Source organism: Eleutherodactylus coqui, chromosome 2 (assembly GCF_035609145.1).
Source record: "Eleutherodactylus coqui strain aEleCoq1 chromosome 2, aEleCoq1.hap1, whole genome shotgun sequence".
In the NCBI taxonomy this organism is placed as follows: Eukaryota; Metazoa; Chordata; class Amphibia; order Anura; family Eleutherodactylidae; genus Eleutherodactylus; species Eleutherodactylus coqui.
The window spans coordinates 71,070,412-71,097,429 of record NC_089838.1 but is presented as its reverse complement, the minus strand read 5'-3'; the positions used below and the strand labels follow the sequence as shown (position 1 = coordinate 71,097,429).

Here is a 27,018-nt window from a genome sequence, read left to right as displayed (position 1 = left end):
TGACATACCCAGGGGACTGGAGAAACCAGTAGAAGATCGGTGATGAGAAAATGCGGTGAGAAGACTGCCTCGGGAGGAATAGGTAATTATTGATTTTTTTAAATGACAGAACCCCTTTATTGCCGGCTGCACATGGCCGTGACGGGCTCCGCCGCGAGCTTCCGCGGCGGAGCCCGTCACGGCGCCCCCCAGGAGACCCCATAATTACCTGCGGATCCGGCGTTCTTCCTCCCGTATGACGCTTCCCCACCCACCTCCGCCGCGTCATGTGACGCGCCGGCCGCGTCATATGACGCGGCGGTGGTGGGCGGGGAAGCGTTTTCTTGCTATCTTCCGCTGTGCTACAGCGGAAGATAGCATGAACGGACGGCTTCCATTGACTGCAATGGAAGCCGTCCCTGCGTACACCCGCGGCAAATAGAGCATACCGCGGGTGAGGACTGGTGAATTCACGGTGCGGAATTCCGCGATTGAATTCTGCACCGTGAGCACTGAGCTATTAGGTTCAATAGAACCTAATAGCTGCGGGCAACGCAGCGGATTTCCGCTGTGAATTACACGGCGGAAATCCGTTCGTGGGAAGGAGGCCTAAAGGTTTTAGGCATGTCGTTCAGGGGTAGTGCCACCAATTTTTTCCCTCTACATTCATCCCATGTGAAAGGACCCTTAGCTTTGACAAGTAAACGATAGCTTCTTATCAAGGAGTGCAAAAGGGGAGATTTTGTAAGCTATGTGGAATTGACCCTGGAAAAGAATTTGAAAATGCGTACGTGTTCATCCTACAACTAAGCTTTATTTGCTAAAACTGTAGTGCTGTGAAGATAAAATTGTGACTTACTGCTGCGACCGCTAGCAATGAACTTACTGTCCATGTTATATAGCCTCCACTAAATAATGAGTGTGTCATAAATGCTAGATGCATGCAACCATAATTTTATCATTTACCTCTATAGGTCTGTAAAGGGAAGGAGGTGATTTGTACAGTTGTAAGAAAAACTAACGGAACCTTTGGAATCACCTGGATTTTTGAATGGATTACTAATAGAGATGAGCGAACGTACTCGGTAAGGGCGATTTCGCAATCGAGCACCGCGATTTTCGAGTACTTCACTACTCGGGTGAAAAGTACTCGGGTGCGCTGTGGGTGAGCAGGGGGTTGCAGCGGGGAGTGGGGGGGGGGGGAGAGGGAGAGAGAGAGGGCTCCCCCCTGTTCCCCGCTGCTACCCCCCACTCCCCTCTGCAACCCCCCGCCCCACAGCGCACCCGAGTACTTTTCACCCGAGTAGTGAAGTACTCGAAAATCGCGGTGCTCGATTGCGAAATCGGCCTTACCGAGTACGTTCGCTCATCTCTAATTACTAAGAAAATGTAATCAATGCAGTGTGCACAGTCTTCTGCAGGTCAAGAGACACGGTTTCCATAGGGTTAAGGCCAGGACTTCTACTTGGCCATTCCAATACACAAATTTTCTTTTTCCTCCATTAGTTAGGTGATTTACTTGTTTGCTTTAGGTCATCCTGTTGTTGCATCTTCAGCGGTCATGGACTGCACCCCTAACATTGTAAAATGTTTTGATGCACCTTAGACTTTATTGTTCTATCAATGATAGCAAGGCATCCAGGAACCGAGGTAGCAAAGCAACTCCAAACCATGATGCTTGTTACACCACACTTCACAGTTGTAACAAGGTGTTGATGTTAGTGTGCAGTGTTCTCTTTCCTTCAAGTACAGTGCGGTGCATTTGTACTAATAGGTTCCACTTTTATCTCCTCTGTCCATAGAACATTTTCTCAGAAGAATTGTGGAACATCCAGATGGTCTCAGACAAACGTGAGTTCGGCTTCAATGCAGTTTTTGGAGAATTCCATGAATATTGTTCTTGTTCAGTGTTTTTCTAATAGTGGACACATGAACAGAGGCTTGTAGAGTGGTCTGTAGATCTTGCGGTCACTCTTGGGTTCTTTCTCACCTCTTTCAGGATTGCACATTTTGCCTAAGAATGATCTTAACAAGATGCCCTAAAGCAAGTAGCAAGAGTCTTGAATAGAGATGAGTGAACGTACTCGGTTCGGGTGTTTTTGGACCCGAGCACTGCTTTTTCCGAGTAACTGACTACTCGAACGAAAAGATTTGGGGGGCGCTTGGGGGCGGCGTGGTGGAGCGGGGGGGGGGGGGGCGTAGCAGTGGGGAACAGGAGGGAAGCTCTCTCTCTCCCCCCCCCCACTCCCCTCTGCAACCCCCCGCGCACCCCCAGCGCACCCCGAATTTTTTCGTCCGAATAGTCAGTTACTCTGAAAAAGCAGTGCTCGAGTCCAAAAACACCTGAACCGAGTATGTTCGCTCATCTCTAGTCTTGAACTTTATCCTTTTGTAGGTTATTTATCTAACCATGGATTGAGGTACACCCAAGCCTAATAGGTCTCTATAAAACATTTTCTAAGGTCTTCTAAAAGTTGTTTACACAAAAGCATGACTTACACTAATCAATCTTCTTTGATAACCAGGCTTTGTGTGCCTTTATTTAATAGCACCTGAAACCCACACGTCCAATCTCATCTCCTTAATTAATTGTTCCATCTCCCTTATTTGCATATTACCCAGAGGAGCATGAATGGGCTTATAAATCTCCTCACTCACCTTTTAGGTGCTCTCCCAAAGGAGAAAAGATAGCATTCCTGACCCACGTCACAGGCCTCTCGCTAGCCAAGCCATAAACCTACTGCCCACTGATGAAGGGCAAACACCCTGAAACAGCTGTCTGTGTATGGATTCTGGCATGGCCTTTAATTCCCAGTCATTATGAATGCTGCCATTCAATAGGTGGTGCTGCAGAGGTATTGTTCCATCTCCCTTATTTGCATATCTCCTTAATTCAAACACTTTTTGCCAATGAGATCTTGAAGAAGTAATCAATAAGGAGTTCATTTACTTTTTATCTGTGTACTGAGGCTATGTACTCAATGAGATTAATGAAATATATGAACAGTACATCTGTTTGGGTGTTATTAGTTTAGGTACATTGTGTTTAGATAATAATCAGACCCCATTTTGGCCTCCTGCACACGGGCGGAAATTCCGCGGCGGGATTTCCCGCAGAATTTCCGCCCTTGCCCACTGCCATAGATAATGCAATCCTATGCAGACAGCCGCAATTTGACTGCGTGAAAACATGCGTGGTAAACAAATCGCGGCATGTTCTATGAGGCCCGCACAGAAACATAACAGCTGGCACACAGCAGAGTGAGGAGACGTCGGGATCAAGTGAGCCACAGTGGTCACTGCAGGGCACCTTGCAGTGGGATCCGACCCGTCCGCCTGCAGGAGGCCTTTATTAGTGACCCATGCAGAAATAGAGGTAATTCCAAAAGGTTCACTTACTTTTTTTGCAATTGTAGCTCTAACACTTCATCAAAAATTATGCTTAGATTGGGGTATTCATTCAGATATTAATACGCTCACTGCCTTGATAAACAATTTAAATTATCTTTGATATATTGTAATTTTTAGAATTAAGTTGATTGGCCAACATTCCCTTTCAGGCTATGATAGGCCATTCAGAAGATAGATTAGAGGTGAACAGCAGAGAGCTAAAATTCTTTTTCTGCCGGTATTGCCTGGGCAGCGAGAATAATTTGTAGCTCTCTAATTAAAAAAATGGATGATATATAAAATAATATTCATCAGCACAGTATTTTGAGTCCAAAAATTAAATGGTGTTAATAAAAAGGACTTTAAACGGAAGGTGACTTCATAAATGACCTATTGTATAAATCAGGATTTTGTGCTAAACATATTTTTAAAGAATCTGTGATTTTTTTTCCTTTTTATAGGTCATAATTTATACTTAACATCCTAATATCCTGCAGTTTGAACACTGCCAAATAAAAGTTTGACACTTCTTGTTCTCTGGAGAAAACTTTTCAGCTGCCATCTCATTATCATGACAAGCAGGATTACAATGAAAGGTTACATCTATATCAAAATAACACAGGATCCATTATTGACAATAGGCCCCTGCACCTCTACACAGGACACAGACATGCCTAGAACAGTCTCCCATAGAAGTCAACGGGTCCCCTCCTGTTTATTGTGTGTATGGCCCATGAGGCTGCTGTAAAGCATATCTCTTAACCCTTTGCAATCCAATTTTGGATTTAGGGTTTCCTAGGGGGCTTTCTCTTTCTGCCATTATACAATGGCGCCACCTGCTGGCTAGAGCCAGTTCTTCGGTATGGAACATACTGGAGAGCCCCCCCCCCCCCCCCCCCGACAACAGAGTGGCCAGTAATATACAGTAAGAATACCCTGCCGGACGTCCTCCGACATCAAAGCTGTACAGCCTTTAATCAGAATTAGAGATGAGCGAACGTACTCGGATAAGCACTACTCGTCCGAGTAATGTGCCTTATCCGAGTACCGCTGTACTCGTGCTGAAAGATTCGGGACGCGCTGCGGAGCGGGGAGCTGCAGGGGAGAGCAGGGAGGAACGGAGGGGAGATCTTTCTCTCCTTCTCTCCCGCCCGCTCTGCCCCGCTCCCCGCTGCGCTCTCACCTGTCAGCAGCGGAGCGTCCCGAATCTTTCAGCACGAGTACAGCGGTACTCGGATAAGGCACATTACTCGGACGAGTAATGCTTATCCGAGTACGTTCACTCATCTCTAATCAGAATGTCTTCAGACGTCAGACAGTGGATTGGAAAGGGTTAAAGCTGCTGTAAAGCATATTTCCCCACCAATGTCAATATGGCACCCCTTAGAGTCATGTACAATCTACAATTAGAAAATAAAAACAGATTAGAAAAATGGAAAATGTTTCACTATCTGGTTTTAATTCAAAAACAAAATATACGTGATACATTCTCTTTAACGTTTGCTTCCTTGTGTTTGGAAGATCTATGGTTCAACCCTAATGGCTCTGGGGAAGGTAGTAAAGTGGGATGAGGGTATTGGGTGTATGCAATGTGGTCTTTACCAGATGTTTTTTGATACTCTAGGCTAGTAGAATAAGAAGCTCATTACTGAAATCGTTTCTAAACCAAAATAGCTTTGTATTCCCAATGTTTTTCTGGACTCTTGCTAGCCTCTTAATCAGGTAATTTTGCACATCAGATAAGCTGCTGGCTATCTGATTTGGAGGATGACTGACCTCACAAATTTAGACTAGCAAATTAATACAGATTAACCTTTTCATGGTCAGAGGTATTTTGAGCCTTGGTGACCACAGTCAAATTTCACCTTTTAGACTGCCACATTTTTCATATATCTTTGGCCAGGGGCATAGATAGGCGGAGTCAAGCAGGACACCTGCCCCGGGCGCCTTCAGGATCAAGGTCATGGGGGGCACAGACGCAGCTGAATATTTTTTCAGCTTTTCTGCTTACAGGTTTTCGTATTAGGGCGCTCTGGACCACGCAGCACTTCCTCCTCAATTACACATGAGAGCAGGAGGAGGAAACCAGCCCAGCAACACCAACACCAGCGTGGGCACATCAGGGACCTGGGTGAGTGATGTGCGCATTGGGTCTCTTCCCTCCTGCATGTATTTCGAAGATAACAGGAGGAGGAGGATGGAGGGGGCTGCGGCTGATGGGATGTGAAGGTGTGGGGGGTGAGGGCAGCAGCAGACTCTCCACAGACCACCAACGTTTTACACCAGAATAAAAGAAGTATTTCTGCATGTGTATGTAACTACATACATGCATATAGAATTATATAGTATACATGCTACCAATTACCATAGTAATATGTCCCTGTCTGTCTGAGTGAGTTAGAGCAGGGGTCCCCAACTTCAGTCCTCACGGACCCCCAACAGGTCATGTTTTCAGGATTTCCTCAGTGTTGCACAGGTGATGTAATTATTGTCGGTGCCTCAGACATTGCCACAGATGTTCTTACCATAGGATATCCTGAACATGACCTGTTGGTGGTCCCTGAGGACTGGAGTTGGGGACCCCTGAGTTAGAGGAGTAGAAGTACAGCACTTTTAGACTCCTCTCTAAGGCCGCCTGCAGACGGGCGGGTCGGATCTGGCGGCGAGGATTCTCGCCGCGGGACCCAACCCGAGTGCTTGCAGGGACCAGCGCGTACTCACCCGCGCCCGCGGCTCCGGCTGTTTGATATGCTGGCTTGCCGGGCAGCCGGCACACGTGCAGACCAGAGCCAGCGGCAGGTGAGTGACGTTTCTGTGCGAAGAAATATAACATACCGCGGATTGTTTGCCGAGATTTCGCGCGGCCAAACCACGGCCGTCTGCATAGGATTGCTTTTGTTAACACAATCCTATGCAGGCTTCCAGCGGCAAAAGTCTCGCGAGAATCCCGCCGCGGAATTTCCGCTCGTGTGCAGGCGGCCTACCTCAATGACAGAAAGCAGGAATATAGTGTTGAATCCTTCCGGTCAGTAGGATCCTGATGCGAGTTCCAGGGTGCCACTACAGGTGGCAAAAAATCCACAAAGCTGGATTTATAGCAACCCGCAGCAACGTAGAACTCGCATCACAACACCACTGGGCTGAATGCGAGAGCGATGTTGCAGGGCTACACGATGATTTTCGGTTTCGCAACTGCTATCAAGTCAGAAAGTGGTAGTAGTAGTGAATGCTAGTAGCTGTTACTAACTAGTACTTCTTCCCCTCTCTGACACTTCTCTAACTCAGAAAGCTGGCCATATACATTGCATACAACTCTTGATTTCTGCAACAATCCCCCCCCCCCCCCCCATAATGTAGCAGGTCATGTTCTTGTGGGGATTGTTTTATAAAAAAATAAAATAGATGCGAAGAATATAAAATGATGATCTGCAGCTACATGCATCTAGCAGCTGACTTGGCACTAGTTCTCTCATTCTATGCACATGCCAAGTAGTCTGCTGGATGTATGCAGCGGTGGCACAGCAGGGAGAGTAAGCGGTAATACATACAGTCATGTAAGAAAAATGGAGCAGCCAAAGATATATGAAAGGAAACTACTCTAGGGTGCATCCACATATGGCGGATTCTGGTGCAGTTTGGCTCCAACATCTGCATCATTTGAAGCAGGTTTTGATGCAGAGTCAGAACATATTTCCCCCTTTCAAATGAACTTGTTAAGAGTGCATTCACACAAGCGAGCACCATATTGCTCGAAGTTCTTCTTAACCCTTTGCAATCTAATTTTGGATTCAGGGTTTCCTAGGTGGCTTTCTCTTTCTGCCATTATACAATGTAGCCATCTGCTGGCTACAGCCAGCACTGCAGTATATGACATACTGGAGAGAACCCGACAACAGAGCGGCCAGTAATATACAGTAAGAATACCCTGACGGACATCTTCTGACATCGGAGCTGTACAGCCTTCAATCAGAATGTCTTTAGATGTCAGACAGTGGATTGGAAAGGGTTAAACTCATTAGAACTATTAGAAAGCTCCAATGTTCGCTTGGGTTCACAGGACCGTTTTTGCCCATGCGAATCTAGCCTTAGTAGCGATGTCAGAGGCCACCACTGCGACGGATTGGACATGGAAGGAACTGCAACCACACAGAGATAGAGCGCTTAAATTAAGTGCTTTGAAGCTTTTCTGACAGGGACATGATTGTTTTACTTTCATGCCACAATCCAAAAATTGGGTGGTCGCTGTGACAGCCCAATCTGGTTAATAGCAACGTGATACTTATAGGAATTTGGGTTGGAAGGGGTAAAGTTTCTGCTTCAGCCGCTTTCACAAGACCGAGAAACTCGCACAAGACTTGTGCATTGCGAGGCGGACAGATATGAACCCTATTCTTTTGAATGGGGTCAAGTAAATGAGCAATGTTTTCCTGCACTGCGATCTCCTATCTCTTCGCGGCTCTCGGAACGCATTGGCCATCAATTTCAATGGGACCTTTAATGCATTGCATAGCTCTAGCATGCCGTGCGATGTGCATGTGAGTGCGATGCGAGGTTTCCCATTGAAATCAATGGGAAACACTTCCCATCTATTGTGCGTGAAATTTGAGGATCGGAATTTCACAGATGTGATGCAGGAAGTTTCTCGCTGAAAATCCCTGTGGATGTACAGGTAAATCGCACATATACGAGCGCACCTTCGGGGCTGAGAAACCGATATTACGCTTGCTCGTGTGTAGGTAGTCTTAAGGAGAGCACCTAGTAGCTATGAGGAGACTTGTAAACCTATCCATGCTCCTCTGGGAAATTTATGCAAATAGGAAGATGGAACAATGCCTCTACAGCGCCACCTATTAGAATGTAGCAGTCCTGCAAGTCAATGTCTGACTTTTAAACAAGCCTTGTAATATGACTGAGAATGTAAGCCAAAGCCAGAGTCTTCCCAGAAGGACCGGCTCACCATGTACAGACAGCTGTTTGGGTGTTTGGCCACTACAGTGTGCAGTAGGTTACTGCCTGGTTGAGTGAAAGACCTATGAAATGGGACAGAATGGGTAAAGTTTAATTAACATAAAAATATTACTAGCTAGCTGCAATGGATTGGTTATAAGGTGCAATTATTCGAAATGTTCTCTCTAAACAGAGGTCTATAGGGAGAATTGGCGAAGCTTCACCTCTTTATTATAAGGCAAGACTGGAATACACTATAGAATATCAGTGAAGCAGTAAGACCGGTCCACGTCTACAGACTCATGTACTTTGTGCAAATGGCACTAAATTCTTTATTTAAATGGTTAATAATTACTTTGCACAGCAGATGATGCGATTTTGGAGAAACATGAACAAAAAAGGCGTAAATTCTTTGATAAACGTAGGCCAACGTATTTTTTTTTAAGCAGACCACATGATTCAATTGGAGGCTACTTGCGAGCTGTTAAAATAATTACGTTTACCACAAAACCATTTCTTCTTGCCAGAAGATCACAGAAGAGGGCCAAATCAGGTCAGTATGTGGCATAAATAATGTAATTGTTCATGCTTCTGGAATTCCATTCTCAGCACTTCCAAGTGCCAAAATCTTGCACTAAATTTGTTGGCTCTTCACTTTATTTTATCACATTCAGGATACATAGTACATTAAATTAAAATTCACAGAACATAGGATTGTTAAAGAAATGGCAGTCATGTATTTTAGGCCAAAAATCTACTTCAGAAACCTTAGTTTAGTCATTAAGAATGCTTTACTTGCTTTAGAAGGTTTGCATTCTGTGATAAAAGGAGGGTGAAAGCATTTGGGAACCTCAAAATAAGCATAGAAATACATAACATTTGGCACTTTAGGACCACCTGCTGCACATTTACAGTGGGCAATCTTAGTTCTTTAACTGTCAATGTAGGTTTATAGTGCAAAAAAGAAAATCACAGGAAAAGGGAGAAATTTGCAAAGGCACAGAACACGAAGGCCAAATTTACCAAAAATAGTGAAAGGGCGAAGATAGGAAGGCTGGATACTCACCACCCAATAGAGGCAGAAGGCTCAAATGCTGCATGGAGGAACATAGTGCTAATAAGCATCTGTTCACATGACCAACCCAAGGAAAGGGAGCGTCTAAACAGTGCTACGCCTGCACCTAGGTAGAAAATATATGCAAGGATGCCATGCACCGCCAAATGCATATCCAACGCCTACAGATAAAGCATGCCAATAGCAAACCATGCTGGCGCTGACACACTGGTCTCCCCCCGTGCAAAAAGCTCAGACGCAACTCCGAACTCCGTTTGGGGCACTTAAATGGTTAACAGCAGCGCTGGTCTGAGCTGTTGCGGCAGGTGCTGGCTGTAAGAAACAACTGATACCAGCATTGTATGGAGCACGACTGACCCCAGACCCCCTTCCATACAAAGTCTGAATCTCCATGATGTATCTGTACATCCTGGAGCATTAAGGGGTTAAACCAAAACATCTTATCGTTAGCCCTGACCCAATTATTCAATATTGGAAAGATCCTACCTCAAAATTTATGTTAAACTAAACAATAGTAAACACTAATAAAGTGTACAGTAGGGTTATACTTACCCGAAAAATACATTGAGCTCTAAAAAAAAAATCATACATTTTTCCTTTTTTTCTACCTATAAGTCTAAGAAATTCAAACTGTATAAAAAATAAGAAAAACATCCGATATCGTTCACAAAACTGTCTCAAAAATCACATTGGTGGCTCAACAAGTGAAAAGTTATATCTGTATACCGAAAGTATACCAAAGAAATAGGCTAAACATGTCTGGTGATAAAGGCTCAAAATGCCATAGACTTACAGTGAGTTCCTGAAAATGTAGAAGAAGAGAGCGATTTTGACTTGTGGATGGGTATCCCTCGTAAGGAGCTCCCACAGAGCTTACATTCTTCACAAGCCTTTGGGATAATAATGATCCAGAACTAATCCATGATTCCAAGTATAAACATTTGCTTTTTATTCCTAATGCATGTAACCTAGTTAAGTGCACAAATTAATAAATAACTAAATTAACCCATGTGAAAAAAAATCAAGGGCAAAAACTGCTAAAACTGTATGTAAGATTTAGATGTTCCACAGAAGTATAAGTTCTAATAAGCCAACTCCTCTCTGCTTTTGTCCCATTGTTAGCAGATATCACATTTATGCCACAATATTAGTCATTTGTGTGTGTAATCTGATAGTAAAGCTAGTGGCATTTATTGATTTTTCCGTTAATGGACAAATTTAACATTTGTAAATGATTTTTAGGTGGGATTCCCACCTGTGTCGACATTTCCACTTCTTTTCTGTCAAAGGCCTCCTGCCCACGGCCGAGTCGGATTCTGCCTGCAAAATCTCGCAGCAGTATCAGACCCAGCGCCCCGGCAGAGACCCTATACTCACCTCTCCGTGGTGAGAGCCCCTGCTGGCGAGATGGCGCGCATGCGCAGTGCAGCGCATGACGTTTTGGGCGGTGATGCGATTTCCCGGCATGGAGTATCCCAGGATGGACGGCTTTCAGTGACTGCAATGGAAGCAGTCCGCGCGATTTTCCACAATGAATAGGACATGCTGTGATCCTCCCCTACGAGCGGAAAATTGCAGTTGATTTCCACTTGTGGGCAGGGGAGAATCTGTTAACATAGCATGTCCATGGACGGACATTGCTGCGGGATTCGCAGTGCGTGTCTGACCATGAATCCTGCAGCGATTATCCATCCGTGGACATTCAGCCAAAGGAACAAAAAGATCACAAAAACAACAGTACCAGATCAGTAAGATGACAGACACCAACAGTATACCATGGATCTCATTGATTATAATGGGGTCTATCAGGTTTCCATCATGGTAGCTGTCATTTTTGATAGAATTGGTGATGGAGGCACCTAATAGAACTTCCAAGGTAGATGTGAATAGAGTCTTAGTTAATCTCATATTATAACTTGGCTGACCTCCATTATATTTGAGCAAATGTGAACCAAGAGACGAGCCGTAATCAATGCATACTACAACAAAGTTAATCCTTCCATTTATGACATCGCCTCAAAACTGAGAATCTCCAGGTTTATCATTGCATACAACATCAAACATTTTCATGAAACTGGGACCAACAGCGATAAACCATGAAGTAGGCGGCCTACGGGTGACTACGAAAGCAGAAGATAAGTCCATTATGCTGCTCTCCAAACGAGGTGGACTGCAAACTGCTCCTGAAAGTTAAGCAGGTATCTGAAAACCTATGGTATCTAAGAAGAGGAGACTTAGATTGGCTGGTCTCTTCAGTAGAGGTACTACGCAGAAACCCCTTCTTGAGGCAGCAAATTAAAAAAAAGAATGCAATAGGTGCAGAAATACAAGAAATGAACCATATAGGATCTTTAAAAAGTGTTGTAGATGGATGTGTCCAAATTTCAGATTTAGGAGTAAAATCAAAATCTATGTATGATGTGTGGTGAATAGAGATGAGCGAGCGTACTCGCTAAGGCAAACTACTCGAGCGAGTAGTGCCTTATGCGAGTACCTGCCCGCTCGTCTCTAAAGATTCGGGTGCTGGCGGAGGGCAGGGAGCAGCGGGAGAGATCTCTCTCTCACTCTCCCCCCCCCCCCCCGCCTCCCTGCTCACCGCCGACACCCGAATCTTTAAAGACGAGCCGGCAGGTACTTGCATAAGGCACTACTCGCTCAAGTAGTTTGCCTTAGCGAGTACGCTCGCTCATATCTAGTGGTGAACGAAAATAAGATGCATGACTGTGCTACACTAACTGTCAAACATGGTGGATGGTCTGTGATGATTATGGGGGAATTATCCTATGGTGGAGTATACAGAATCAATGGCATTCTCAAAAACTAAGAATAAAGGAATGGCCGCCACAATCGACCCAAGTGAACCTCTGTAATAAGAACTCGATCATGAAGTGAGGGAAGAGTGTCCAACATCTCAAGAAAGCCTCTGAAATATATTACAAGGCTTATGGAAGCTATTACAACCAACCATTTTAGAAAATCTAGTCAATGGCATACTTAGAATAATCAAAATGTTTTAAAGCTAAAAAAAAAATCTAACCTTTTGAATTCAATGTTATCGTTTTGGTTTTTATGCTCAATGAAGAAATATATATTTTTTTTTTGTTTTGATCAAATATCTGTGTTCTTCCTGAATGTTTTCTCTCTTAGACCTAACTGTTTATGGTGTCTTTAAATCTCCAGTGTATATATAAAGAACTACACTCACTCGTGCTCCGGTGCTGCTATTCGCATGACCCCACAAGTTTTTGTTTACTACCCTGCATCAATGACTTTTTTCGTACATATAAATGATCAATGCATTAAATCACTGGCCTCAGCAGTAATGCTTGCATGTAGGACACAAGACCACTGAGACCAGCGGGCCATGCAGAGGTCGCATACATGTGAAGAGCATTCTCACTGCAAGACAAGCTTTTTTTAATCTTAGAAACCTTCCTTTTCTTAGCATCATTTCTTAGATCCTGGACCCCCGCTCTAACTGGGATCAGGCCGGATGCTTCGCTCTTTCTTGGATTCCAAAAGTTTAGCTTGACAAATGTCCCTTCTTAGGAAACAATTATACAGAACATCTAATAAATATATCAAGACGGTCAAAATTGTGCAAGCGGTATTGTTTATCAATCTAGGAGGGGCCATGCTATACTATACTAAAAGGGAGATGTGCCCTACTAGTGTCCCGGCCCCGCTCTAAAAAGCTCTAAAATCACAATGTTATTAGTATATATTACAAGGAATGATGATGTGTCCAAAGAAAAGTTAAATTAAAACTGGCTAACTGCCCAGTGGCCAATATTCTATAGTAGAAATTCAGTCTAATAGCGATCTACAGCAAAACTACTAAATATATGTAAGAGACAGAGACTCCACCACATTAAGTGTCCCTCTAAAAAGAAAATGCCATTTTGTGAACTTGTGTATCTAGAACCCTTGAATATATGATGAACCTAGGCTGGAATCTATATTTCAGGGTAGATTCTTCCAGAAATATACATTTTTCTGAAGTGTGTGTGGTTTTTTTTTCTAGAGTAGGTTACCAACTTGACAGAACTCTATCTATATTACGAGTTTAACAGTAACCCAAAAATATATTGGGAGTCCAGTAGTGACCTTAAATGCATTGCCTACCGGCTTCTATCTATGGATGCAGCCTCCTACATGGTGACGAAACCATGGAGCAAGTACTGACCGATAGAGCATAAACATATCCGCTATTCCAGCCAGTAAAGTGACCTCTTTGGGTCACACTAGGAACACCTTTATCCCCAGAGCTTTGATGGTTGCCCGGTGTGAAATGGTTACATACTCTGATTAGGAAGGCAACCTTTTGATTATTATTCTGTCTTTTTCTGTGTCTGTCTTTAGTCTCGTTCATAATTTTAAACGAAGTATAATAAATATTTTAGGGTTCTCCACCTTGTAATTAAAGAGAGTAAAACCGGCGCTCCCACTTCCTGCCATGACCACTGATGATGATATCCAGCCAGCTGGCACTGACAGTGGGCCAGACAGTCAGCTGATGGAATGGGATCCCAAATAGTGGAACCCCACCTATCAAGGACTGGAATACCTGTTTAAAGGAATAAAGGTTTGTCTAGAAAAGTTTTAGAGTAGAGATGAGCGAGGAAACATTTTCGTAAAATTCGAGAGCTCTACTCGAGTAACGAACCCCATTCACTACAATGGAAGACTCGAGCATTTTTGTATGTGGGACACCGGGTCCCGAGCTTTTTTTTTTCTTTCTCTCTCCCTCTCTCGCTCGAGTAACGAGCACCATCGAGTACGCTAATACTCGAACGAGCATCAAGCTCGGCAGAGTATGTTTGCTCAACTCTATTTTAGACCAAGGTGTAGTCAGTTTGTAAGTGTGGACTGAATATTGGCTCATATAATAGTCTTCTGACTAGTAAATTAGTTCAAAAGTTACTAAGGGCTCATGTCCACGGGGAAAATATGATTTAGGATCCGCAGCGGATTACCTGCACGCGGATCCGCAGCCCATAGGGATGCATTGACCACCCGCGGGTAGATAAATACCCGCGGATCGTCAATAAAAGGGATTTTAAAAAAAATGGAGCATGAAAAAATCTGGACCATGCTCCATTTTCGTGCGGGTCTCCCGCGGGGACGGCTCCCGCGGGCTTCTATTGAAGCCTATGGAAGCCGTCCGGATCCGCGGGAGACCTAAAATAGGAATTTAAAGAATTTACTCACCCGCAGCGGGCCGGGAAGCTCTTCTCTTCCTCACGGCCGCATCTCCCTTGCTTCGGCTCGGCGGATGTGCCCGGCGCATGCGCGCGGCACGTCGACGACGTGCCGGCGACGTGTCGCCGGCGTCAGGAATTCATCCGCCGGCCGAAAAAGAAGATCCGGCCGTGAGGAAGAGCAGAGCTTCGCCGCCCGCTACGGATAGGTAAATTCTTATTTATTCGTATTTTCAGCGCTCATGTCCGCGGGGCAGGAGGGACCCGCTGCAGATTCTACATGTAGAATCCGTAGCGGGCCCGATTTTCCCCGTGGACATGAGGCCTAAAGCCTGACTTTCTGGTTACACAGTTGGCCACAATATATGTTTGGATTTGTTAAGTCATAATAAATAAAGTTTGGACAGATTTGTATAAAAATAATTATAGATAGCTTTCAATGCTGTTCTTGGTTTACTTAACCCTTTTATTCCCCTGTGAATCCATAGGACCAGGATGTGAAAACTGCAGAAGAAGATGGTGACATTTAGAAGAACGTGTTTCCAAATCATTTGAACAGCAGATGTGAGCAGGGAAATCCTTTAGGTCTCGTCAGTAAACTAAAAGTACTGTATTTTTTTTTATTTCTTATTCCAAATTAAGCGATTCCAAACATATAATGCATGCACATGGAATAGGTGATTATGTGGGTTTACAAATATCATTTGCCTGATAATTATGTGCACCTTGCAGATGAAGCACATTTCCGCGCACCTTTTTGATGGTAGTCCCATTAAAAATTACATATTCCATCATATAGAAAATATAGAGCTTTTCTGCACCGGAAAAAACTGCTCTGTGACATCTGGAAAATAATTGGAGCTATATCGATTCGGAATAAGAAATATTGCTTTGGAATATTTCGGTAAAGCTCTCTACGGACCATTCTGAGGACCGATCAGCAATCTGGTGCTTATATGGCCAAAATATTGTGTATTTTCCTGCACTTTGTTAGGCTGAAAAAAGACATATGTCCATTCAGTTCAGCCTATTAACCCCTTAATGTTGATCCAGAGGAAGGCAAAAACAAACAATGAGGTAGAAGCCAATTTTCCTCATTTAAGGTACAAAAAATTCCTTCTTGATTCCAAGTCCAGTAATCGGAATAATTCCTGGATAACCGACCCGTCTCAAGTAATTAGTGACTATAACATGTAATGTTGTAACGTTCAAGAAAGCCATCCAGGCCCCTCTTAAACTCTTTTATTAAGTTCGCCATCAGGACGTTCTCAGGCAGAGAGTTCCATAATCTCACTGCTCTTACAGTAAAGAACCCCTTCTATGTCGGTGTAGAAACCTTCTTTCCTCTAGATGCAGAGGGCGCCCCCTTGTTACAGTCACAGTTCTGGGTATAAACAGATGATGGGAGAGATCTCTGTATTGTCTCCTGATATATTTATACTTAGTTATTAGAGCGACCCTCAGCCATCTTTTTTCTGAAATGAATAATCTCAAATTTGTTAACCTCTCTCGGTATTGTAGTCCACCCATTCCATTTATAACTTTAGTTGCCCACTTTTGTACCCACTCAAGCTCTGCTATGTCCCTCTTGAGTACCGATGCCCAAAACTGTCCACAAAATTCCATGTGTGGTCTGACCAGTGAGTTGTAAAGAGGAAGAACAATCTTCTAGTCATTTGCCCCTAGACCTCTTTTGATGCACCCCATAATCCTATTTGCCTTGGCAGCAGCTGCCTGACACTGGTTGCTCCAGGTAAGCTTACAATTAAAATCCCCAAGTCCTTTTCCATGTCAGTGTTACCCAGTGATTTCCCATTTAGTGTGCAATGGTGACATGTATTTCCCTTCTCATGTGTATGACATTACATTTATCAGTGTTAAACCTCATTTGCCACTTTTCTGCCCAAACCCCCAACTTATGCAGATCCATTTGCAACTGTATTACGGTACTATCTTGTGTAACTTTATAGTTTTTTTGTATCATCTGCAAATATTGATAACTTACTGTACAATCACTCTACAAAGTTCTTAATATATTAAAAAGTATACATCTCGATATAGACTCTTGTGCTATTACACTAGTAATGATGGCTCCTCCAATACTGCCCCCTGGGGTACCCCTCTAGTAATGGTAACCCAAACAGAGTATATACCATTTATAACAACCCTCTGCTTTCTATCACTGACCAGTTACTTATCCACTTACCCACATTTTCCTCAGACCAAGCATTCTCATTTTATATACTAACCTCTTATGCGGTGCAGTATCAAACACTTTGGAAAAGTCTAGCTACACAAGATCCAGCGACTCTCGCGGTCCGGTCCAGAGCTTACCTCCTCGTAGAAGCTGATCAGGTTGGTTTGACAGGAGCGATCTCTCATGAACCCATGCTGATACAGAGTTAGGCCACCCTCACACATTGTTTTGGCAAAGCTCTGCAATGGAAATTGCAGGCAGTGGCTTTTAGCACACCCAATCACTGACGAGGTGCGCTAAATGCAGAAAATAGAGCAGACAGAGCTCGAAAATCAGCGGCGCGTTCAACCACATGTTTACGAGGCTGCATTGAAATCAATGGAAGCGTTATACCACGGCGTTCAAAACACTGCAGAAATCATGGGAAAACGTGCATGCGCGAGAGTGGTCTTATACACGGCCATTTTCATTGAGGTTCTACCAGATAGCATCTCTTAGAAAACCTTCAAACATTTCATACACAATATCACTGAGCTCTTCTGTGAAGAATCCAATTCTGTATCTTGTTTTATCCTCGCTGTGCATTTTGTACTTTTCTTTTGGCCACATGGGCAGCACTCTGATCACACTCTGTCCATACCACCAGCACTCGGACTACACTCTGTGCCCTGTAGTTAATGGGGCAGATTTATGACAACTGGCATAGAGAAAGATGGTCTTTCTTGCCCATAGCAACCAATCCCAGTCCAGCTTTTATTTCATATTCTGCTCTTCAAAATGAAAGCCGCTCTGTGATTGCCAATGTGATTGCCTACCGCGGACACAGTTTTTCTTTATGAAAATTCTGATAAATCTGCCCCATTAACTGCAGGACACAGTTTGTAGTCAGAGTGCCGGTGGTGTGGACTGGAGGCCAGAAAAAAGCTGCAGGAATGCACAAGCTACAATGGATTTAATGGAGTTCTTCTTTAATTCTGTATGTCTTGTAAAATGGTGACTATAAAATCTATTTGGCTCCTAAATTTTTTACTTTAGGAGCCAGAAGTTCCCAGGTAATGTTTTTTTATTTTGGAGCCCGGATAATAAATTCTATGAATATAATACTCCTGACGAAAACCAGAACACAAAAAAGCATTTTTGTAGCAAATGCATAAATATGACCGTGCAAAAAGGCCACAGCTTTAAAACATTATAACTTATTATTATTTATTAGTGTTAAACTTTGGCTCTAAATTCCAGCCGTCTGTATTATGCTAATTCAATACTACTTCTCCAAACATTACAATGGCGTATCATTTATCTTAGCATTCACACAGTAATTAGATACAAAAGAGTGGCTATTAAAAAAACCAAACAAATATACATGATGGATTTCAGCATTTCAGATTACTTGTTTCTGCTCAAACTTCCGATTTACGACTTTTTTTGTAAATATTTTGGTTTTGGTTTCCATACACCACAAATGTAACACAGAGAGGAAACACAAGTAAGCGATGAATGCAGCCGGGCGCAAGTAAAAGAAACAAGTTCAATTAATGCAAAGTACTGGGACATCTATTAATCCCCTGGATATAATAAGTGCTGGTGAGAAGGAGAGGCAGGATGAGGACACATCGGATCTACGGCGGGAAATATCCTGGCAAATAGTGTACAGAAAATAGTTTAATTAAAGCCAAAACACAATCACTACACAACATAAACACCAACACAAAACTCACACACAAAGGAAAATTCCCCAAAACACCAGCAATAGAAAGAGCATTGGCAGCTCTTCAGTGGGGATCTGCAAGTCTTCACAAAAGACATATAGGAGAACTTCTGGAAAATACCAACCGTGGTCAACGGGACAAACCAGAACCGAATTTACCAAAAAAGGGTTTTTTTAAAAATCAATATAGAATATCAACCTCCAACGACCCCCCATAAACTAAGTTAATGCGTGGATAGGACCAGGATTTAAAATCTGTGCTCCTCATTTTATTCTCACGCCCGTTCCCCGGCTGTGTGCCTCCAAACCAGCCGTTCACGGCAGAGGACTACTGATAGCGCATAATTGTGAGGGGGGGAAGGCTAGTCCTTTTAGGGCGCTTTCACATGGGACAGAATATTCCCCAGGACATGTCTGAGGGCTCACTCACATGGGCGTAATACGCAGGGCTAAACAACTGTATTTTATGACAAGCATGAAAACAGAAGTGGCATGTCCTATTATGGCGCATAACACGCACCAATATAAACTACGGGAATTTAACATATGCATGTTAGTGCATATAAGGGTGGCTTCATACAGGCTTATTGCAAAATGCGCTCGGTCCTGTGCAACTTTTTTTGCGCAGAAAACAAGTGTACTTTGTGCAAGTGCCTCTGCAAGTACTGGGCGTATTTGCGCAGGCACCGCTAGTTCACATGAGCGGGGGAATCACCTCCCCCTGATCTAAATGGATATTAAACGAAACAAGGTGCCAGTATCTGCAGGTTGGCGCAGCATTTTGCTCATACTCACGCATACATACGTTTGCATTTGTGCACCTCCCATCGACCTCTATGGTGCACAAATGAGCACAACAGAGCAGGACCTATTTTTTTGCGCACGCAAAAAAGAAATGAGAATGAATCCATTGAACTCAATGGGTTCTATTCTCTACGTTTTGCACGCAGGATTTTTCTAAAAGGACACCTGTCTAAAGGAGCCCTAGGGGTGGACTCACACGGGCATATGTGCAAAAATACTCAGCGAATTTGCACCATGAATTACGCACTTTTCACGCAAATTACTGTTCATTTTTTTGCTCGCAAGGCCTTTCACATAGGCGCTGGACACAGCCACACCCCAATTAAAAGCCAATATAGCATAATTAGTTCCTGGTCTGTTCTTTTCACCGTGAAATTGCGCATGGGATTGCACAATCAAGCAGGTATTGAGTGAGCATTTGGGCACCTCCCATAGACTTCTAGACCTTTAGTACGCAAATGTGCACTAAAATAGAGCATGATGTGGATTTTTTTTGCATGCGTAGGATGTGTGCACAATAATGAGTAGTAAGAACATATCCATTGAAGTCAATGGAATCTGTTTTCTGTGTATTGCACACGCAAGAACGCCTGTGTGAATCCGCCCTTACATGCATGATAAATACATACGCCACATACGCCCATGTGCGTGAGCCCTATAGTGTGTATCTTGATGCAGAACTGAGAATGGCAGAATTCTGCCAGCAATTACGCATCAAAATCCACATTTAGATCTGTGGAATACTTCTCCCTGTGTGAAGGCACCCTTAGGGTAGGTCCACAAAGGGTGCTTTTCTAAACTTGATAGCATGTACAGCATTGGCAAAGTGGAAAATTTTAAAACTTTCGTCTACGTGCTGCAGAAAAAACTGCTGCGGAAAGTGACCTGAAAATCGGATATTGGATCTGCCAATTATAGCACCAGATTTTTGGTGCAGGTCCCACCTCTTCAAATGAAGGGGTGAATTCCACACCAAAATCTGCATTAAAATCTAGACAAATGGGGGGATTTTGTCCTGCGGATGTGCTGTGGATTGTGCGCAGGGAACAATCCGCAGCAGATTCTGCCACGTGTGGCATCAGCTAATGGCAGGTCTGCAGCACAGAGCCATGGATGCAGAGTAAAACTGCACACAATTGGCTTACATGTGAGGAATGAGCGAGTCTTGTCTGTAAAACAAATTAGATTAGCGCATGCAATGATTTTCTTCATGCAGTCTATGGCCAAAGGCACACGACCGGGTGGGATCCCGCAGCAGACTCCAACCCGGTGCCCGGTCAGTGGCCCCAGCGTGCCTCTCCGGATTATAATCTTCTGTGCTGCGGATGTGCTGGCCAGCGCATGCACAGTACAGATTATGCCACACTATCGCTTGGCGACGATGCCGATTCTGCGACCTTTCCGCAATGATGACTGTGGAAGAGCCGCAAATGGAAGCCATGCGCACTCAAATGGAGCGTTCTGCGATTTTCCACGAGTGGAAAAAAAAAAAAAGAAAAAAAAAATCGCAATTGATTTCTTGATTTCTGCTCGTGGACATGTAAAAGCGATTTTTAATAGCATGTCTATGGGCAGGATTTGTTGCCTAATCTGGGCGGATGCCCACTCCAGATTCTGCAATGCAAATATGCCCATGTGCATTAGGCTTATGTCTGCATGGAATAACATGGTAGTGTGTGTTGCACCATAGAATAATATGTAGTCTGTTTTAATGGACTACACATGGATGAAAATACCGCTAGTGTGCTTGAGGCCTAAAGGTGGTCAGAGGTGACAGGGACAAGAAAGTATGAATTACGTATTTCTGACATGGCAAAGGCAGGTATCATATAGGCTCTACACACTACTGTCATCACCCCCATTAATACAGAAGTCATATTACAACTAACCTCTACAGCCCAATCCTTTCACTTGCAATTGTTAGGACCTTTAGATTTTCTTTCTAGGGTGGTTTGACATTTGTGGTGGGGATTCTGTTTTCCTGCTCCGCTGGGGTACAAGAAAGGGGAATCTCCTGGCCGTACAGATCCGTCTTATGACGGAACTGAACAGCGCAGAACGAACCACACTGACTATAATGGGGTCTGTTTGGTTTCCGCTCAGCTGCCCGGCTTTATACTGGAAAAAGAAGCCCTGCATGCAGTACTATTTCTTCTGCTATTTTGTGCTCGATCTGCAACACAACCTCAGAACGGAGACTCTAGAAGCACTATAAAACAAGATGAGGACAATAGAACCCATTTGGGTTCATTTTCATCTTTTTCTTTGCACACTACAGAGGCCCAGAGAGGGCACGGGTATGCGCTAAACGCTGTGCATGCCCACAAACACCAGCACCTTGTTTGGCTTGGTAGCTATTTAAATCAGGGCAGGGTAATTCTCCCGATACTGGTGCATCTTGTCTCCACCGGAACTATGGGTGGAGACATGGGTTTGTCCTGCTGGAGTTAAAGGGAACGCCCACAGCTACTGATTGGCTAACTTGACGGCGGCAGAAGTCAGCGGAGAGAGCAACCCAGGCTACCTTGACGGGGGACAGGGAGACACAGCGGGTCGAGGTGCAGTGGTGGCGGCGGACAGAAGAAGATATTAGCAGTACCGCTGCTGACACTCTCCACGTGGCTCCCTTAACTTTCCCTGCGGCTCTCCCATCAAGTTCCCTCCAGGCTTCTGTGCGTGTCCATGGCGCTCCCTTCTCTGCCTCTGTGAGTGTCCCCGACGGGCAACCATTGTCACACGCTGTTAATTTTCTGTGCTGGACGCTGCCGTCCCACGCTGTCAGTGCCCCCACTGCCAACAACAGTGCTATTTTCCTGCGGTGCCTGCGCCAGCTTCCACCCGCTCCCGTCCCACACTGTCAGTACCGCCACAATTGCCGCCAACTGCTGCCTTCTAGGCCTCGGGGAAGGATTGACATATTGCAGGGTGGCCATCAGTAACAGAGTTACAGCCGGGGGCATTGCAGGGAAGCTGCTTGCAGCTGAGAAAGGAGCTAACATAGCACACAGCTGAGATAGGAGCCCAGCCAATCAGCACCCTATCCCTCCCACAGCATAATCCCAGTTCTCCACCCATTTTTGGGGTGGAGACAAGATGCACCAGTACCGATTTCCCCACCCATGTGAACTAGTAGTGCCTGCACAAATATGCACAATATTTGTGCAGGAACGTGTGCAAAATCTACTCGTTCACTGCATAAAAAGGTTGCACAGGATTGAGTGTATTCTGGAATACGCTTGTGTCTGTGACCTAAGGCTGGGCAAAAAAAAAATTGCAGCATGCACTATCCTGGCGCGTATTATGCACGCATACACGCCAAGTTAGTGTATGGAGATTGCAATCACATGCGTACTTGCTACCAAACAAGTTTGTGTGAGCCTGGACTAAGTTACATAAAATACCCTAGAAGTCCAAAGCAATGTGGAAGAACCAAAATGATGAACTATTGGAAGTTCTTCTATACTGCTCATTTCATGATAAATCCAATAATTTGCTATAGTCCGTCACAAGCCAAAGCCATGAGAAATGGCCGGAGCGGACGAGTCCTGGTAAAGTCCTGTTGGGTGTGTAACAGCTTGCTCACTTCAGGAAAAGGAAAATAAAACACTTGAGCGCTGCTTTATTATTAGGAGTTTCTTTGGAGATACAGAACACATCTTCACATGATTTATTATGTGTTTGAATCCAACATGACTAAAGTGGAAGAGTCTGTATATTGCATTTCCACACTTCATCCCGTGCCTTTTATTACCTAGAGGCTGAGTGCTTGGTTGCCCCATCCTCACAGATAATGATAAAACTGAATATATATATATATAGATCACCTTTACCAGGACGAAGAACACTTTATAGTATCCCACATGGCAGGAATCTGTCCAAAGCAGAGAGGAACAATACCATCATTCTGCACCAACTATGCTCCAAACCAATGAATGACAAAACTCTCTATCCTCCAGCCTGCGCCCTGCCATGTGACATCTGCATAAGGCTAAATGAGTTTTGCCATTTATTTAAGGCTCAGGGCAAGCCACTAATTACCAGTCTCTTGCTGCAATGTTCTTTACCCAGGCCTAAAATATAAGCCGGCCCTTTGACTGAACGCACAGGCTATAAAAGCACGTTACATCATATTTAACCTAATTAAAAGGGAACTTGTGTTTCCAATAAAGTCCTGGATAATAGATGCTCACAATGCCATTCAGTGATGGAGACCAGTGAGGTGGAAGTGATAAGAGGTTGGCAGACAGATGGCAGAGTTCTCTGACTGGGCGATAACCTTTAACTTTGGGCTCACAACATATTCACTCTTTTATGACAGTGGATTTATAGCTTTATCTTTCCCATATGAACGTCTGGATCCAGTTTGGTGCCATGTGATACTATAAACTGTGCCAAGCCTGCTGGAGCAGACAGCGTCAGATGGGAAGGTACTTGGGATCTCTGGAAGTTCAGGACAGACTAAAGGCTGCAGGTATAACATGGGCACTATAGCAGATTGCTACAGAGGAACGGTTGCAAATACTACAGTAACTTGCAGTGGGTATAGAGAAAAGCACTGAGAGGAGTTTGGACATTAATACCGTTTCTACAGAATCTCATATGGGGTTTACGAACTTATTTACTATACATTGCATATATTACAAAACAAATATCATTAGAGTGGACAAATGCAAAATAATAGATGTTTTGGTATTTTTAGCTTGTTTAGCAACAAAAATGTAAAATTAAACACCTAAGGAAATCACATACACCGCAACTCCTTAACATATACTGATTGATCAGTCCTGATGAACAGAATTGTCAGATTCGAAGAATTGCTGTATACGAGTCTCCTTTATGTAAAATAATGAATTTTAGTTATACTAGTATACATATGAAAAAAGGGGTTCCCCAGTCCCCGCATGAACTATGCACACACCCCATCAGAGCATCCATATACTGTCCTCTCCCCCCACCTCATCACAGCATACATATATTGCCCCCCACCCCCATCCCAGCCTCCATATTATTGTGCTTATTTACTAATAGTGTCTAAAAGTTAGACAGTGCAAACTTAGACTCGATAGTCTTAAAATGCGCCTGATTTGTCACAGTAGCTTTTCTGAATGATACATTGACTGTTTAGTTTAAGCTTAGACCACCTATTTGATGCCAAAAGTTGCACCAAACTTTTGGCACAATTTTTGGTGTCATTGAAGCCATCCTATTTTTCGGACAAGTCGGTAGAACTGTCTGAAAGTTTCTAAACACATACAGTAAATGTGGCATAAAGCATGTAAGACAGTTTTCTAGCACCATTTGCTCCAGAAAACCGCTATTGTGAATAGTAAATCTGCCCCGCTGCTCTCCCCGAGTCATCGCAGCCCGGCTCCCCATCGCCCTGCAATCCACACTTGCCCCCAGCCTGATATTAGCCCCAATCACAGGGGCAAAAGTAATCTTGATTTCAGAATTCTGATGAAAATTAGAATTGCGCCCAAGCGACGATTAATAGAATTAATTAAATTAATTGCCCAGCCCTAGTTCCCAGCTCTCGTCTGTCAATGTGATGGTTGTACTGCACTGATCAGCAGCGAGCAATACATACATATGGTCTCCCACCTTCCAAAGGAAGACAAATGTAGTGTCTTACTGCTCAGATGGATTTTTGGGTTATGGGATGCTGCGAAGAAGAAGAATCATTGTAACAATACAAAAGTCTAACTATTTGCCATGACGCAGTCCGGACTGGGATCAGATCTACAAGTCAATAGCTGCTGGAGTTTCAGAGTGTCATCAGGCAGGTGACATCTGTCCTGCCCGTCACTTCCCTTCTCAGGGCTGGAGCAGCTACTTTTGATACTTTGTAACCCACCAGCAAACAAAGATGTAACAAGCAGAAGAATAAAGTCAGGCTCGTTCACAGGAGCGTATTTTTTATGCACGTGATCAGAGTCCATTGATTTCAATGGGTTCAATCACAGCTGCGACCGAAAACCGCGTGAAAAAAAAAGTAGCCTATCCCAACACAGTCCGTATTGAAATCAATCAGAGTTCGTAAATATGCAGTAAATACGTAGCAAACCAGCGTATTCGCTGCATACTTACAGACAAAATCAATGGGATTTGTGCGCTTTTTTAAAATACGCAAGCCTATTTCGACCTGCGATTACATATGAAATAGGCATACGAGCGTGTGGATGCACACTTCTTACTGTCACTTTCTAAAGTGCAAGAACTTCAGGACAGCCGGCATCTGTGACTTTACAGGACGGTAGGAATCAGTCGTCACCTTGTAGCAATGTCACTGATGTGTTATTACACGGCAGGTAATAATAGTATTATTACATGATGGATACTCACAGCCTCTCAGCATTCCTGGGGATCCCCTTGGGCACAGCCTTCAGTCCCAGTCCGTGACAATCCACATTGAGCCCAGAGCAGGTACACTTGCCAGGACAACTATCAACCAGGGTAAAAGTTATAAAACTCCAGACACCAAGGAACAAGACCAGGGGCACGTACCCTCCTCGGACTTGTGGCATCAGCATGGTGGCAAGAAGACTTCTCCTTCACTCGGAAGAAACTAGATAAGACTCAGCACACTCCACACTCACCACCTAGTGATGATGCCAAGTTCATCCTTGCCTCTGGAGCACAGGATCACTACTAGTAAGAGGAGTTAGATCCCAGGACAAAGCCAAAAAAACCCTCAGATTAAAATAGGTTTTCAAGTATTCTGTCCTTCCTGATGAGAGAAAAAAAAGTCAACGTGATTGTAAGGAGAAGAGAAGGAAGTAATGCCTGAGAACCAAGACGGAGCTGTAAACTGATCTCCTCCAGCGGGCGAGTTGGAGGAATTCTCTTCACTTGTGCTGCCCCCTAGTGGTGTCACCTTGTAAGCGCGCCCTCCTCCTGCCGCCGCTCTACCAGGTAGCAGGATGAAGCTCCCTGTCTGCTAGTGACTCGCAGGTCAATGGCGGCTGACGTAGAGCTGTGCCCGGAGTGTGAGCGGGAAGTTCCCGGCTGGCTCCGTCCTCCCGTAGTGTGCAGTGAGGTCTCCGGCCCCTCCACCATGTGTTCACTGGAGCCCCCGGGAGTGAGGCGCACATTCCTGAGGGCAGCCGCTCCGCGAGGTGAGAGGTGGTGATGCCTCCTTCATGGACGAGCCGGCGGTGTGAGGGAGGAAGGCAGCCTGTAACCCTGTCAGTGCCGGAGGGTGACCTGTACTCCTCACACAGGGGCTACACTATGTATACACTATACACAGCCCTGCAGCAGGTATAACCTATAACCGGAGGGGGACACATTATACACTGATCCCTGGAGCCGGTATAACATATAACAGGAGGGGGACACATTATACACTGAGCCCTGCAGCAGGTATAACATATATAACAGGAGGGGGACACATTATACACTGAGCCCTGCAGCAGGTATAACATGTAACAGGAGGGGGACACATTATACACTGAGCCCTGGAGCAGGTATAACATATATAACAGGAGGGGGACACATTATACACTGAGCCCTGGAGCAGGTATAACATATATAACAGGAGGGGGACACATTATACACTGAGCCTTGGAGCAGGTATAACATGTAACAGGAGGGGAACGCATTATACACTGAACCCTGGAACAGGTATAACATATATAACAGGAGGGGGGCACATTATACACTGAGCCCTGGAGCAGGTATAGCATATATAACAGGAGGGGGACACATTATACACTGA

At 44.3% G+C, this 27,018-nt stretch overlaps 1 protein-coding gene across 1 annotated transcript in view; it reads right to left on the bottom strand.

Moving 5' to 3' along the window:
* The window catches only part of SLIT3 (slit guidance ligand 3), a 523,433-nt gene extending 497,028 nt beyond the window's left edge, over positions 1 to 26,405 (bottom strand). The window contains exon 1 of the mRNA XM_066591106.1: positions 25,644 to 26,405. Within this exon, the coding sequence (XP_066447203.1) occupies positions 25,644 to 25,831 (188 nt within the window). The 5' untranslated portion in view covers positions 25,832 to 26,405. The remainder of the gene's footprint in view (positions 1 to 25,643) is intronic.
* Between the last annotated feature and the right edge of the window lie 613 nt (positions 26,406 to 27,018).